This window comes from Felis catus, chromosome C2, assembly GCF_018350175.1.
Source record: "Felis catus isolate Fca126 chromosome C2, F.catus_Fca126_mat1.0, whole genome shotgun sequence".
Lineage (NCBI taxonomy): Eukaryota > Metazoa > Chordata > Mammalia > Carnivora > Felidae > Felis > Felis catus.
This window is the reverse complement of record NC_058376.1, coordinates 143,255,966-143,272,987: the sequence shown is the minus strand read 5'-3', so window position 1 is coordinate 143,272,987 and position 17,022 is coordinate 143,255,966. Positions and strand designations below refer to the sequence as shown.

Sequence of the window (17,022 nt, the reverse complement as noted above, 5' to 3'; positions counted from 1 at the left end):
TATTTGTGTCTAATAAAGTGCCAGGTTTTTGTCAGTAGATGCTTTGGAAAAGTATGTCCTGAGGCCCCAGTTCTGATTTAGTACTGACCCTGCTGAGATCACTAGTCTGCAAGATCTTCAAAGCAGTTTAGTTTAGGGGTTGATCTAGGCAGTAGGTGGACCTCACTTTATTTGAAGTAGGTTAGGAGCCTGTTGAAGTGACACTCTGCTTCTCTTACCTATTTGTCTATAACAAACTTCCCCGAACATTAAGCCTTTAAAACAACAATCCCTCATTTGTTCATAAATCTGTGGCACTTGGTACTTACACCTAGTAGGGTAGAGTAGGGTCTCTTGGTTTGGGATCTTTTGTGTGGCTGCAGTCATCCATTGCCTTGATGGGGCAATATACTCCATTCAGATGGCTGAAACAGCTGGGGTAGTTGGCTCCCATCTCTCTCTCACTTTATTGTCTCTCATCCTCAAGAAGACTTATCCAGGCTTACTCAACAGCTTGATCTCAGGCTTCCAAGAGAGTTAGAGAAGAAGCTGCAAGGTCCCTTGAGATCAAGACTCAGAAATCACACATTTCACTTTGGCTTTATTTTGTTGGCTGAAGTAAACCATAGAGACATCCTAGGTCCCAGGGGAGGAAATGGATCCCACCTCTAGATGGAAAGACTGATTACTTGGACTAGCGACTTGCATCGAGGGATGGGAAGCATTCTTGTGGCCGTCTTTGCAAGTAATTCCCTCATATGTCCCAAGATTTAATTTAGTCCTTTTTTGATTCCTTGGCATTTTTTGGAATAGACACAACCTATGATGTGGAAATTTGTGCAGTAGGAGGAAACTTCTTTCTTTCTATTCATCTTTAATTTTTTAACAGCCTACTGATCCAAGTAGGGGCTGGATCATAAGCCCGTTGGGAGAAAATCCTTGGTGGACTTTGTTAATAGCCGCTATCCCAGCTCTGCTTTGTACCATTCTCATCTTTATGGATCAACAGATTACAGCTGTCATCATAAACAGAAAGGAGCACAAATTGAAGGTAATTTTTACATTTTGTGTCAGGTGTTATTTCAAGAGTTTGAGGTGTTTACATAATAACTAGAAAATTGAAAGATGTGAGGTGGAAGGAAATTATTTTTTCTCTCTTTATGAAGTAGTCTAGTCCTTTAACCCAAAAGAACAGTTTAGACTTACAAGTATTCATGTTCGTTTCACTTTCCAGAAAGGAGCTGGCTATCACCTTGATTTGCTCATGGTTGGTGTTATGTTGGGCGTCTGCTCTATCATGGGACTTCCGTGGTTTGTGGCTGCAACAGTGTTGTCAATAAGTCATGTCAACAGCTTAAAAGTTGAATCTGAATGTTCTGCTCCAGGGGAACAACCCAAGTTTTTGGGAATTCGTGAACAACGAGTTACAGGGCTAATGATTTTTATTCTCATGGGCCTGTCTGTGTTCATGACTTCAGTGCTAAAGGTAAAAATCTCTTCACCGCAGTGTTTTAAAATCTTCTTTGTTACAAAGTGTATATGTGGTTGTGTGAAAATGGAACATTAAAATAGCTAAAATTAGTTTCATTTTCTGGAACTTATTTAGGAAATAATATTTTGGCAACTGGTATTGAGTACAGTAGGCATTTCAGTGTTAGATGCATCCATTTTAGAAATATTGTAAAAGGATAGTATTAAGGACTATAGAGTTTTGGAAGGAGTTAGTCCATGTAGCTTATGATCTAAAAGAAGAATATACCCAGAGAATTTTATAGGCATCTTAAAGGAAGTAATATTGAAACATGGATGAAACAATTCTTTGACCAAAATATGAAAATAATATTGCTGTTAAATAAGTGCGTTATTTCTGATAAACTAAACGAAATAGAGGTAGTAGCACTCGTTAGAAAAACAAAAACCACTAATATAAATGAAGCATGCAAGAAATTAAACTTTATGTTAAATATCTTTTACTTATATCTGACTTTTACTGTATATATCTTATTGAATCTAGTGATTAAGAAATGTAACAATAACAATAGCAAGTGTAGTGAAGTACCTAATCTGTAATTTTCTGTTTATTATGGATGAACTCAATTCCATTTTTTTCCCTTGGTGTTGTAGTTATTTTTATTGCAAAGAAAATTATTTAGTTAAGAGTTGTGTACATTTATACATTAGGGCAGAAACTTAGAGCATATATGTATGTTACCATATTAACTAAAAAAAAAAAAAAAAGTTAAATACTAGAATTCTTTGGCCTTCATTTCATGAACTTTCTAGTAACCAATTAATTCACCAAATATTTGTTGAGTACTTACTGTGCTATTAGGACTAGGGAAATAATAATAAACAGGATACATTACTGTCTGCTTTTAAGACCTTGGCAGTCTAGTTAGTTGGTGAAACAGGTAAATGGGCAGTTACTGCCTAGTGTAAGTGTATTGTTAGAAGTACTTGGCATAAGAGGAGGAATACTTAGTACCTCTTATGGGGATATTGTCCCCTATTAAGGTAGGTTGCCTTTTAAATTTTTTAAGTATTGACTGCATATAGGCAAAAAATTTCAAATAGAACAGCAAGAAAGCTCTAACATGAAAAGTTAGTCTCCCAGTTTTCCCTCACTTTCTAAAAGCCGCTCTCCAGAGGTAAACTCTTTTTAACTTCTCTATTTCTTATTTTGGTGGCTACAAACATTCTAGTTTTACCTACTTTCATAATTTTACTTTTTACTTTATTATTTTTATACTGAATCTCTTTACCTATAAGACAGTGAATCTCAAAAGTTTAGTCCAGGGACCTCTTGGAGTTCACAAAAGCAAAAGTGTTTGGGGGGGGAGCATGTCCACAGTACCTGTTAAGAACATAAAGGGGGTTCTGAGACCAAAAAGCCTGGGAGTCTGTCACCTAGGAGTGGATGTTTCATGAGGATTTAGCACACTTCAGTGTCCACTACCTGCTCTCCCAACTGTCACCTGCATTGGGTTGATTCTGTTTTTAGCTTTATTGTAATGGTTACTAACATTTACTTTCTCTGCTGTAATTACAGTTAAACTGTCCATGCTTTTTTTTTCCCTGTACGTTAAATTATAAAAATGTAAACCTTCTGGGAACACATAATCAGCATTATGATGGTATGATATATATGTTCACTGAGAACTAAGCAGTGTGTGATCTCCCTGCGTGGAGACAGAAATAAGCCTATTTCACTAATCTGCTGCTGCTGCGCCCAAGCCTTAGGACCCAGTGTTTTCTTAGTGTCTGTTAACTTCCCTTTGAAAAAGAAAATTGCCACTTTTTCTTACATTTCTTCTTTGTATTGCTAAAGGAATTCCTGGAGTAATTTTTTTTTCCTGTGTGATGCCATGGGTGGTAAACTTTCAGAGTTCTTGCTTGTTTCAAATTATTCTCATATTTGACTGATAGACATGCATTTCAGTGTTCAAAAAAATTTTTTTTGAGATTATCTTTTCCTATAGATCAGTGGTCCGAATAATATGTGTGATATCTCTTTGTTTTTTGTAACTTCAGAGGCACTTTTTTCCTTTCTAGAAGTTACCACAATTTCCTTTTTACTCCTGGTGTACTGAAATTTCACTTGGTTACTTAGGTAAATAGATGGATAGAAGACTTTCATTTATCCTGCTTGTCTTTCGATGGGCCATTGTTCTCTGGAAACTTACGGGAATTTTCTGCCAATTCCCGTTTATTTTGTCTTCTCTCTTTAGGTATTTCTTCAACTTCACTTAGGTAGATACTAGACCTGGATATGTTCTCACATTCCTGTCCTGCCACCTCACTGTTAATGAAAATTTCCTGTTTTCCTTAGATTGATCTCTTTAGTCTCATCAAAATCATTACAAAATTAATTTTAATTATTTTGATAATTATATCTTTAGATTTCCCTCTTTCATTCTGATCATTTATTTTTCCTGGCATTCTGAAGTTGCTTTATGGATAAAATATTTTCCTGAAATTTCCTGAGGATTTATTAGTACTTATTAGATTTTTAACTTGTTTTCTTCTCTTTCTGAAGTACTTTTTCCTCCCACATTTCTTAGGAAGGAAATACTTGGTTGTTCAGTAAAGTGAATGTGGTTTTCCTCTGTAGCTGTTAGGTCTTTTTTCTTTACAGGCCTCTCTCTTGGTGAGAGTGCTGCTTGTGGTTTTTGAGTAGATGACTGGAGCCTGTTAATGGCTTTGCTGTAGGGTGCCTAGGCACGGCAGGTAGTCAGTTGGGGATGCCTCTAACTGCCAGAGTAATACGGACTGTCTTTTGGGGGTGGAGTTCAATTATTATATCAGTAAACGGTACTGTCGTATAATAGTTACTATATGGAAGTGATAGCAATAATAATAACTCCTGCCTTTTTTAATTTTTAGTTTTTTAAAGCAAGTTTTTATTTTAATTCCTGGCTAATGCTTTGTGAGTGATCAGTACTCACCAAGTGCTTTTCTGAGTATTTTAGTACTTGAAATCCTTTCATCTTAATGCAGTCGGTTGCAGAAATAAAGCATAGAGAGGTTAAGGCTCCAGAAGAGGTTAACTGGCTTTTTAAACCAAGCAGTCCAATTGTAGTGCTCATGCTCTTAACCACTGAACATACTCCCGTTTCCGGAAGAAACATGCAGAAGACCCAACGGTTTTTCAAGGTTGCTACCGTTTACTAGCATTTTCCTTATTTCTAGAAGAGTTAGGTCTTACCTCTGAAAGATCTTTTAATTCTGTGTGCATAGGTACTCACTATGTTTTTGTGTATTTATTATTGTGAAATTGTTTGAGTAGCATGAGTTCTTATTCTAACTGTGGTTGTTTTACTTGCAGTTTATTCCTATGCCTGTCCTATATGGCGTTTTCCTTTACATGGGAGTTTCCTCATTAAAAGGAATCCAGGCAAGTCTGAAGTACTTAATGATTTTGTTGAAAGGCTTAAAAATACTTTAAGTTTACAAAGATTGTTTTCATGATGGTAGTGATGTATTCTCAACTCTGATATTTTGGGGGGCAGGTTAACTGGTGACTTCAGATCCACATTTTCCAAGTGATTATTGCTTACGACACATTTTCCCCTCAAGAATGAGGTCATGAACTGATATGGTCCTTGCCTATTTTTAATTGAAGCCAATGAAAGGCCTTGTAACTATTGATGAAGATTAGTATAGTGAGAGGGAGGATGTCGAGGACTAGAATGGTAATCCTGGCAGTTTGTATGGTGCGAGACAGTTTGTAAAGCCTGGTGGGTCTTATTATCTGTGATTCTCGGAACAACACTGGGATGTAGGAAAGGAAGAAATACTAATTTTGCCAACTAGAAAACACAAATAGAGGGACTCCCTGAAGGTTCTTAACTAACTGAGCAACAGAAGAACCAAGACTGGAACCCAGTGCTTTTCGTACTCTGTCTTGTTTATAATACTTCCTGGAAAACAAACCTGATAAAATTTAAAGATTTGAATTCAGTCTTTGTGTAAAACATTTAGCTCATAAAGCCCTGTTAGTACCACATGCCCACCTCCTATCATGAAAAGCATGTTGTCTGAAGTTGCCAGCAGCATCTTATTTTTTTCAGTAGTCCTGGATCTCCTCCTCCACTGGTCAAGAAATGATCTCATTAACTCACTTGCCTCCCCCCAGCTTTACAACAATTTTGTGAGGTAGATAGGTCTGGTCTTACTCCTAATTTATAAATGAGGAAATTAAAGCTCCAAAAGACCAAGGAATTTGCTCATAGCTTTCTTTCCAATGGGTAAAAAATTGGTGATTGTACTTCAGGCTGTATTCATAGACTTGATTATGTTAGAGTCGGAAAGAGCCTTGAAAATTGTTACCTTTATTGTACATATTAGAAAACAAGTTCAAAGAGATTAAATGACTTGCATATTTGCTTATAGCAGATACATTTATCTAAATATTTTAATCCTCCAAATTAAGACACTTTGGTTTGAGTTTTCTCATTCAATTAATTCTGTTAGTTCAAAATGATTGTTGATACCCTTTCCCCATTCCACCCTGCTGGGTCCAGGGCTTCTGTACTGAAACTTCTCCTATACTCTCAGAACATATCAAGGAAGTTCTAGTTTAAATCACAAAACTCTTAAGGTTGAATGTAATTTCTTTTCCTAAGTAACAGAAATGATATTTTTGTTGAATAATTGTCTTGCTTTGTTTTGTTCTCCATTCAATACGTAGTTCTTTGACCGTATAAAATTATTTGGAATGCCTGCTAAGCATCAGCCCGATCTGATATACCTTCGCTACGTGCCTCTCTGGAAGGTCCATATCTTCACGGTCATTCAGCTTACTTGTCTGGTTCTTTTGTGGGTGATAAAAGCTTCAGCCGCTGCGGTAGTTTTTCCCATGATGGTAAGGTTGTTTGGTTTTTGTTTGTTTTTTTCAGACTTTGTCACTATTTATAATAATTACATATCAATTTACTTATTTATGTATTAATCATTAATTCTGTTGAACACAGTAATTATTTTACTAACATTTGTATTAGTAATATAATGTAGTAATGTATTAGTAATATTTACATATGAGAAAGAGAATAGCCCATTTTAAGCACCATAGGTGTTTTTAAATATGAATTGGCCCTTTCTAGCTATTAAACCAGTCACTTTAGAAACCGAATTCGCTTGTTATTTTCTAAAGTTTGTTTGTTTTGTTTTTTTAGTCCTTGGGCTGTAGAATGCTGGTTTTTTTTTTTTAATTAAAAAAACATTTTTTTTTTAGTGTTTATTTACTTTTGAAGGAAAGAGGGACAGAGTGTGAGCGGGGGAAGGGCAGAGAGAGGGAGACACAGGATCCAAAGTGGGCTCCAGGGTCTAAGCTGTCAGCGCAGAGCACGGCGTGGGGCTCGAACTCACAAACTGAGAGATCATGACCTGAGCTGAAGTCGGTCACTTAACCGACTGAGCCACCAGGCGCCCCCTGTTTTGTTTTTTTAAATAACACTCAGAATTTAAGATGTTTATGGAACGAAGATGATAGCCAGGTACAAAAAGCAAAGCAACCAAAACAACATATTTCTTTTATAGGATGTTTCAGTACATCTTTCTAGATGTACTTCTAGATCTAGAAGTTAAAAAAAATTTTTTTAGATCATATTAATAAGACAGTATTGTTCACTAAATTATCATAGAATATCACATTTTGCAAATGGGGAATATTCATCCTTTTGTAAATACTGTGTAAACATTGGTTAGTACATGGCCACAAAGAAAATCTTAAAAAATTAAAAAGCTTAAAAATTATCCAGGTAATATTTCCTGATCACAGATAAATTACATTGCAAATGAATATTGAAAAACACTAAAGATATTTTAAGTATTTAGAAATTAAATGCTGAAATAATCCCTGGGTAGAAAATTGAGTTAAACATTGTGGGTATTTCAATGGAGAACTTATAACAAAGTCTGTGAGATACATCTAAGATATACCTAAAGTTGTAGAAAAATGTATACCCTTCACTATATATATTATTAAAGAAGAACTTAAACGCAACCAATTTTTTTATTTGTAAATATCGATAATAAATAAATTCCTTCCAAGCTTGAGTAAAGAAGAAAAAAAGAGCAAAATATACAAGATTAAGAGAGAGAAGAGATGCATAACCATAGCTATGGAGGAGATATGAGGGGCTTTAAGAAAATGCTACATGAATCTATAGGAATAAGTTTGAACATTCAGAGTAGAGGTTGACAAACTATTTCTGTAAAGGGTCAGATAGTAAATTATCTTCAGCTTTGTGGGTCATAAGATATATAGGCACTTCTATAACAGGAGAGAAATGTCCACAGTTTCTTATTGTTGAAATCTAAAAATAATTGTCCAGTTTTTTTAAATAAAAGACTACTAATGAGAAAAATGAAATTCTTTCTCATTTGGGATAATTTTTCTGTCATTTAATGAGGTTCAAAGTTAGTGTTCCCTATTATCAAATCAATTTCAAATGTTCATCTTTACAAACTATTCTTAGGTCATAGTCCATACAAAACAGGTAGAGCCAGATTTACCCAAGGGCTGTGGTTTACCTACCACTGATCTAGAGGAAATGGATTAGTTCCGTTCTGTACATACATTTCTGGGAGTTAACCCAAAGAGAAGTATAAAATCTATGGATATGTAGAAGTCAATTGCACACAAGACTGGGAAAATGGTTAAAGATCTGCTCTTGGATCCTGGGCCCCAGATGGGTTAACAGCAGAGTTTTAAAGAACAGTTAGTTTCAGTACTTCTTAAATTATTCTAAACCAGGGGCACCTGGGTGGCGCAGTCGGTTAAGCGTCCGACTTCAGCCAGGTCACGATCTCGCGGTCCGTGAGTTTGAGCCCCGCGTCGGGCTCTGGGCTGACGGCTCAGCCTGGAGCCTGTTTCCGATTCTGTGTCTCCCTCTCTCTCTGCCCCTCCCCCGTTCATGCTCTGTCTCTCTCTGTCCCAAAAATAAATAAACGTTGAAAAAAAAAATTTAAAAAAAAATTATTCTAAACCAAAGGAAAAGATGGAAACTTCTGCATTTTTTGGTCATGAAACACTAGCAAGGTCTTAATACCAAAGCCCAATAAAGTATGAAAGAACGATGGTGACTTCTCAGTTACCAATATAAGTGTAAAAAATCTGAAGATATTAACAAATAAATACATTTATAGTGTTTCTATAAGTAATATATGATGTTTAAATAGACTGGGATACTTGAGCAGCAAGCAAGAATTATCAACATAATTAAAGGTAAAAAGACTTTTTATAAAATGCAATCACTGTGAATAAAAATTTATAAATGAGTTTTAATATAGGGAAGTCAGCTATTATTATTATTTGATATGAATTGAAGGTTCTTACTATGATATAAGAATAATATAATAATTGGCAAAAAGAAGAGATAACATTATTTGTCAGTAATGTGATTTTATACTTACTAACTCAAACGACTCAAATTAAAAAAAAAAAGACTAAAAGCTCTAATAGAATTAATAAGAATTTTGTTAGGGCAGGTGGTTACCAGAAAACCATTGGCTTAACCAAAGAAATGTATTATATGGTAGCTGTGGATCCTAGAAGTCTGAAATCAAGGTGTGGATGGGGCCCTCTAAAACCTGTGAGGCAATCCTTTTTGCCTCTTCTGGCAGTTTGTTGAAAATCTTTGGCCTTCTGCGTGTTGCAACTGCCTAACTCCAAACTGCCTTCGTTGTCATGTGTTCTGTGTATCACTGTGTCTTTATAAGACCATTTTTGAGGACACTGGACATACTGTATTAGGAGCCCACCCTACTCCAGTATGACCTCTTAATTATATCTGCAGCAACCCTATTTCCAAATAAAGTCACGTTCTGAGGTACAGGGGGTTAGGATTTCAATGCATCTTTCATGCGGGACACAATTCAACCCATAAAATGTGGAAGTACATAAAATTAAGACCCAAGCAAATAGGAAGATATACCATGCTCTTTATTTTGCATTCTTAGTATTGTAAAGATGTCACTTCAGGAATGAGTTGCGTGAGTTTATTTGCATGTGTTTGTGTGTATGTGGGGAAGTTGTTGTCAGTGTGAACTGGGTAATTTTAAAGCTTATGGAGAAAAATAAATGCCAGAGTCACAGATAACAACATGGATGGTAGAAGTGTTCTGTGTGTTGTTCGGGTGTAGGTTTCACAAATATGTACATGTGTCAAAAGCATCAAACTGTACATGTGATATTTTTCTATTTTAATGTAAGTTGCATATTAATAAAAAAGTAAAGATGTAATAAATACCAGAGGAATAACAAAACAAAGATAATTAAGAATTCCTGGCGGGGTCTGGGGCGAGGGAGGGACTTGATTGTTCCTATGCTGCTACCATACTGTTGTGATAACTAAATGTTTAAAATTTGCTTTCAGGTGAGGGCAGCTAACATAGTATGGAATTGACATGGGCGTAGACATAAATCAGAAAAATAGAATTTATGAGAATATATGTGAGAATTTACCACTTGAATACCATAAGTGGGACATTTCATTAAAGGTGATAACTCATCTACATGGGAAAATGTAGTATATAGTCTTGGATGATTTGACTCTGAATGGAGAGCTAAGGTTGCTTCCTTACTCACTACCTTACTCAGAAAGAAACCATAAATGAATTCAAGACGTAAGTGTTAAAATGTAGTAGAAGATTTTGAAGAATATTGTATAGTCCAGTGATTGAGGATAACTTCTCAAGATAGGGAAACCCAACTGTAAAAGGAAGAAATATCTGTTTAACCACATGATAATTAAGTGTTTTTTATGAATGTAGTAAGTAAAATCGTATTGTGAACTGGGAGAAAGTATTTGCAACACATAAGGCGAATAAAATGCCTTTATCTAAACTACACAGAGGTCTTACGAATTCATGAATAAAAGTCATAAAAAAGCAATTGAAAAACAGGGAAAAGACAGTAATAAGGAAGATGGTAAGAAGAAAGGGAAGAAGTCCAAATGGTCAATGAACATTTGCAAACGTTTCTTCAACCTTAGTAGCAGTTAAAGGAAAGCACATTAGGGGCACCTGGGTGGCTCAGTCGGTTGAGCGTCCGACTTCAGCTCAGATCATGATCTCGTGGTTCGTGGGTTTGAGTCCCACGTCGGGCTCTGTGCTGACAGCTCGGGGCCTGGAGCCTGCTTCAGATTCTGTCTCTCTCTCTGCTCCTCCCCTGCTCACAGTCTCTCTCTCAAAAATAAACAACGATTAAAAAAATCTTTTTTTAAATAAATAAATAAAGGAAAGCACATTATATAATTGAGAAGTTTAAACCTAATATTGGGAAATGGATTCACTAATGCATTGCTTAGGAGATTTTTAAAATTGTATCTATCTATATAACGTGTATAATTTAAAGTCATAAAAATTAATAATCTTGTTTTACTGTGAAGATACTATGTATGCTTAATTTGCTTTCTAATTTTATGCAGAGTGCAAACGATTTATATAGGAAAATATTAAAAATGGTATTTTTAATATCTTTTCTTTGAGCAGGAAGTTTGAAAGATAAATAGGTAACTCACTTTCTTTGAAATAAGATGGTATATGAAATGATTTTTAAATAAAATATATGCATCACTTTTTGGTTATTTATCATTTGATACTTTTTTTCTCTTCAAACGATATAGTTAATTTTTAGTTAATATTCTCTCCTCCACTTTTTTAAGGTTCTCGCATTAGTTTTTGTACGCAAACTCATGGATCTGTGTTTCACAAAGAGAGAACTTAGTTGGCTTGATGATCTCATGCCAGAAAGTAAGAAAAAGAAAGAAGATGACAAAAAGAAAAAAGAGAAAGAGGTAATAAGACCAGAGTTTTAAATTTACACTATTCATTGTTGCTTAATACTTCGTACCAAGTAGCAGGCACTCTTATGGTCACTTTACAGGAATCAGCTCCTTTAATCCTCCTAAGAACCTTATCATTATGAAGTGTAGGTACTTTTGTCATTCCCAGATTACCTATAAGGAAACTGAGGCAGAGGGAGGTTAGTAGGTAACTCGTCCCAAACATAAGTTCTTACCCATTTTACCAACTTGCCCCCTCAAAGCCCTGACCCAAAACCAGCCTTTTAAAAATTACGTATCTAGGGGCACCTGGGTGCCTCAGTTGGTTAAGCGGCCGACTTCGGCTCAGGTCATGATTTCGCGGTCTGTGATCTCTAGCCCCGTGTCGGGCTCTGTGCTGACGGCTCAGAGCCTGGAGCCTGTTTCGGATTCTGTGTCTCCCTCTCTCTCTGACCCTCCCCCGTTCATGCTCTGTCTCTCTCTGTCTCAAAAATAAATAAACGTTAAAAATAAATAAATAAATAAAAATTACATATCCCATGTGTACTTAATTAACAGTGACAGAATTTAGCAGTGTTAAAACGTAGGTAACAGAAATCTTAAATTCATAAGTACATTTTAGCGTACATTTAAATTTTAACATTTTAATCTGACATCTACATAATGACAAAAAGGACTTTAAATATCATTGTACGAAAAGTACAATTAAACTCAAAATTACTTTTTCCACCTAATTTTTGAGAGAAAGCAACGTAGTATATACCTTATATTGTGTAGTATTTACAAAAATGCGTTTATTAAACTTCATGGACAAATATGTTTAAGGCTTGTTGGTATTTTTTTCATAGTTTGAATTAATTATGCAGTGCTGATTTATGGCAGAATTGCTGGCTTTATGATTACTTTTTTAAGAAAAATCATGACTCTTTAATCAGGATACTAATTGGAAATACTGATTTGAATGGAGTCTCCAAAATTTTTTAAAGATTCTTGTTTCCTTTAAAACTATATTATATGTGCAAATGTTGATGAGCTTTTGGTGAATTTTCAAGTACGGTAGAATTTATTTATGAAATACTTAGGTTAAAATTGCCTGCGTATTATTTTCTGTATTAAGTCGGAATAAGGGTCAGTGTGTATAACAGGAGACAAAAGTACAGGGGGCTTAAACACAAAGAGCTCCTGGGCTCAGGTAGAAGAAGTCTTAGAAGAGGGGTGAGCTAATGTGACAGTTGCACCGTGTTGTCTGGGCGCTCCTGGGCTGCGCTGTGCCGTCCTCAGCACCGTTTCCGTACTGAGCATCCCCTCCTAGGTCGAAATGGATTCCGAGCCGGAGCTGTCATATTAGCATGAGAGACTGGCAGGAAGGAGAAGGGGGGATAGGGTGAGAAAGCAAAACCTGCCCTCCCCTTACTGTCCTGTTTTAAGGAGTCTCTCCAGAACTGTCATCCAGTAAGTTATTTGTGCATCTCATGGCCACATGGAGTTGCAAGGGATGCTGGGAAATTGAGCTTTGGGTTTTGGGGGTTTTTTTGATGATGACTTTTTAATTATTTTTTTTTACTGTTTATTTTTGAGAGAAAGAGAGAGAGAGAGCGCGAGCAGGGGAGGGGCAGAGAGAGAGGGAGACACAGAATCCGAAGCAAGCTCCAGGCTCCGAGCTGTCCGCACAGAGCCCTTTGCGGGGCTCAAACTCACAAACTGTGGGATCGTGACCTGAGCCGAAATCGGACACTTAACCGACTGAGTCACCCAGGCGCCCCATAACGCTGACATTTTAAAAGCTGGGCGTATTGCCACCTTCAAATAGTGGGATTTCTGTTGTTAAGAAGAAGAGTGTGAATGCTCTCCCAGTCCATCCAGCCCTGCCCCCAGTGATGATGACGTCATGATTTTGGGTCATGTCTCCAATAGAAGTTGCTCTCCATCTGGGGTGACATTTCTCCTCCGGGGTCATATTTCAATGTTTGAGAAATTTTTCATTGTCAGAATTGGAGGGGCATCCAGTAAGTGGAGGCCTAGGATGCTACTTAACACCAGGACTAGTGTTACTTACTTACTAGTCCTAGTAAGGACTGCTCCTTACTACAGAGAACTGTTTGGCCCTGTCAGTATTGCTGAGATCTAGAAACCCTTCCTTTACAAATGAGGTTTTGCTTACAGTGTATTGTAATGAGGTTTCACAGAATTTTATCTCTTGTTCTGTGCTAATAATTGATAATAAAACTTATGTAGCTAAATCTATTTTTAAAATAGTATTAATGGTTAAACTTAAATGAACGTTATAAGCATTTACAATTTAGTCTTTCCAAATGGTTGTGTTCTATTGTGCCATAAGTGTATGTTTCTAATAGTAAAAGGACTTCCAGCCATGGCAAATATGTTATATTTCAATAATATTGTCAGTTTGGGTTTCCAGTTCTTGAAGATGTTACATATTAATTGGCCCTCCTGGAAATATTCTGGGAAAAGTAATCTTTTTGTGTATGTGCCCTGAAGGAAGCTGAACGGATGCTTCAAGCTGATGACGACACTGTGCACCTTCCATTTGAAGGAGGAAGTCTCTTACAGATTCCGGTTAAAGCCCTGAAATATAGGTGAGATAAAACTTTATCTTGTAAAATGTATTTTGTATACACTTCAAGTACATGAATAAACCGTGTAATGCTTCATTAAAGTAGCGATCTTTATTTTTAAAAAGATGACAAAACTGGCATCCAGCATATCAACTAACCGGGGGCTGCGTGAATTCGAAAGGGAGTCGCAAGGCCCTTCCCTTCGCAGGTGATAGGCCAGACTTAGACCAGAACATTAAACCAACCCACATGCCAAGCAGACAGGAGCTACTTGTCTTGTGTTACTCCTTCTGTTTTAATGAAGTTTAAAGTCAGAACACAAAACTCAGAATAGTCCCATTCTCTCAGCAGTATAGGTTTTTCCCTTCTGTCCTTTATTGGGGCTGTGTCAGCGTGTGCTGAAAGATAAACATTGGTAATCCATTGTCTGATAACCTTCCAAATTTTGACTATGTGTAGAGGCCCTGGAACTCTCCTACTTTGCAAAGGTGTGACTTTTGACTATTGTCAGTGAGGGCTCATGTCATGGACAGGTTGCGTTTCATACATAGTTTATAATGTATGATTTTAGTGGTTTATATGTAAATTTAAGAACCAAAGATGGTGGTAAATTCTGTCTTTAAACTCTGTGTACTTTTTTGTAGTTTTAAAGAATAAAAGTCTATATTATTTATGCACATATCTGATTTCTGGTTCCACATTTATTCTATTTCTGATTAGCGCTTGATAGTAGAAAAGTCAGGTATAGAATGTATATAGGTTCCGTTTAATAGAAAAGGTTTGTTGGTATTTATTAACTTCAGATTTTTTTCATTTTTAATTAATCTTTATAGTTTTTATAGATGTTGTATTTAGACTTGTACATGTTGATTCGTTTTGATAGATGAATTCATAAGTAATGTTCCCTCTATAATTTTTACTGTTAATTTTCATTGTTGGTATTAAGTAGTCTGTGTCACCTTTTATGATTTTCCCTCAAATCTTTCTTATGTTCTTTAAATTAAATGCCAAGTATAGATGTCTTGATATACGCAGCTGTAGTGCTCTGCTTTGCTGGGTTCTGTAAATATTTGTTCAATGAATTAGTGTATTAATTTTGTTGGACTTAAGACTATAGGAGCTGCCATGATGGTTATTAGTGACTCATCAATTTGCTGAAATTACTTGCCACTTAGTCTCTCTAGTCTGCATTATCCCTTTCTCAGTATGATTATACACGGGCCTTGACAAATTTAAGTGGAATCTGTACTTACACTGTCTGATATTTAACAAAAAGGATGGTTATCTGTACATACACTTTTGTCTCTTTAAGTGATGGCACAGGCCATGATAAATGCTGCTTTGCTTAAAATTTGGTCACCAGGAATGCCAGAAATCGGCTTATCTGTTTATCTGTCATATTTTATAGTCTTAAGTAGCTTTGGATTACCTGCCATGAAAATCAAATGAGGTAATGCAGGAAAACATTTGGAAACTGCAAAACTCCATTAAACATGAAAGGAATTGATTTTTTTCCCCATGTAGTTTTATTTTGGGGGATAACAAAACATGTACTGTCTTCAGAAAAGTCTTAATTTTTAGTAATGGGAAAGTTCTTAGAGGAGGACATTTTGAAGCTAGAAAGTGCTTCAGGAATGTCTCTCTTCAGTTATTTGAAGTTGGCAACAAACCAAAGAAATGTTTAGTCACAGTAGGTAGTTTCAAGTTGGAATGGCTCTGCCATTGTGAATTTGGACCTTCAAATTTTTTGCACCTTAAAAAAATTGACTTGGTAAAGCACCTTTTCCTAGAGATTCTTTAAGGACCATGTTACACTTCTCTGCAGTCTTATTTCTTCGTTTATTTATTTAAATAAAGTTTATTTATTTATTTTCTTAATGTTTATTTATTTGAGAGAGAGACACACACAGAGTGTGAGTGGGGGAAGGGCAGGGGGAAAGAGAATCCCAAGCAGCCTCTATGCTCAGCTTGGAGCCTGACATAGGGCTTGAGATCATGACCTGACTCAAAATCAAGAGTTGGACCCTTAATCCACTGAGCCACCCAGGCGCCCCTGCAGTCTTATTATTTTAAACGATATTGGATTTAAAGTGTGAACAAAGCTAGCACTTTTCTAAAGGACTGCTGTTTAGTCATTTATCACATAGCTGCCATCACATTGTGAATTTAAGGTCTAATTTGACATTTGTGTTTGTCACTTCTATGCATGAAATGTTACTTTTTGGTGAAGAAAAAGGGCTTGCAGATATATTTTTAATAACTTCATAGCACTTTCCTGTGACTTGTGACTGATAACCTCGAGCCCCAGATTATTTATGGATATGATCATTATTGGATTCATCTCAAAGGAATGTTGCAATATTTTATAAAGACATGGAATGGTTACATTTTTCTCTTCCAATGAAAGGACAGTATTTCGTTCTTTTGATTTTGATTTTGATTGTCTTTTCAACCATTATTCTTAAAGGTTTTTTTAAAAGCTATTAAAAATCAGTTTTTTTAAAAAAATAATAATCTCAATTTTTCTTTCTTTAACTGGGGATATTTATTTGATTAGATTGAGATTTTTGCCAGGTATGAAAGTTTTCTAATTGTGTTGAGGCTATATTTTTTATATTTACAAGCACATTAATGTAGTCTTTTATGTTATTTCAGTAATACGTTTAGAGCCAAGATGATCATCTTTGGGCATCATTGCCAATTTATAATCTTAACTCCTAGCTTTGATTATGCAGAAAGATACAATGCTTCGTGATATCTTTATAACAGAACTACATAATTCTGATGTTTTTCTAGACCTTGGTTTAAGTGCAAGACAAAGAGCTTTCTCAGTTTTAAGTTGAAGACAAATATTATATAGTCAAGAGCGACAATATTAATGCTTTTGCAAGTACTGAATACTAACCAAAAAGTATATTTGTTCTTTAGTGTTGATCCCTCAGTTGTTAACATATCAGATGAAATGGCCAAAACTGCACAATGGAAGGCACTTTCCATGAATACTGAGAATGCCAAAGTAACCAGGCCTAACACGAGGTAGCTGTAACTATTTACGCATTTTCTAACCGTAGCCGATTTTCAGTTGACTTCTGCCTAGATAGCTATTTAATAAAACCATTACATTTAACTCAATCTGCATAAGTTTTATTCTCTTAACAAAACCAGCCTTCTCTTCTTTC

The 17,022-nt window shown here is 35.8% G+C and overlaps 1 protein-coding gene across 21 annotated transcripts in view; it reads left to right on the top strand.

The window, feature by feature from the left end:
- Positions 1-17,022, top strand: part of SLC4A7 (solute carrier family 4 member 7) — a 111,154-nt gene that overhangs the window by 88,132 nt on the left and 6,000 nt on the right. For 14 of the 21 annotated variants that reach the window (XM_045037717.1, XM_045037714.1, XM_045037725.1 and 11 more), the window contains 7 exons: positions 869-1,030; positions 1,214-1,465; positions 4,805-4,873; positions 6,170-6,343; positions 11,148-11,279; positions 13,767-13,864; positions 16,772-16,879. In XM_045037717.1, coding sequence (XP_044893652.1) covers positions 869-1,030; positions 1,214-1,465; positions 4,805-4,873; positions 6,170-6,343; positions 11,148-11,279; positions 13,767-13,864; positions 16,772-16,879 — 995 coding nt within the window. The remainder of the gene's footprint in view (positions 1-868; positions 1,031-1,213; positions 1,466-4,804; positions 4,874-6,169; positions 6,344-11,147; positions 11,280-13,766; positions 13,865-16,771; positions 16,880-17,022) is intronic. The other 7 variants (XM_045037719.1, XM_045037721.1, XM_023260634.2 and 4 more) reach the window with 1 other exon arrangement.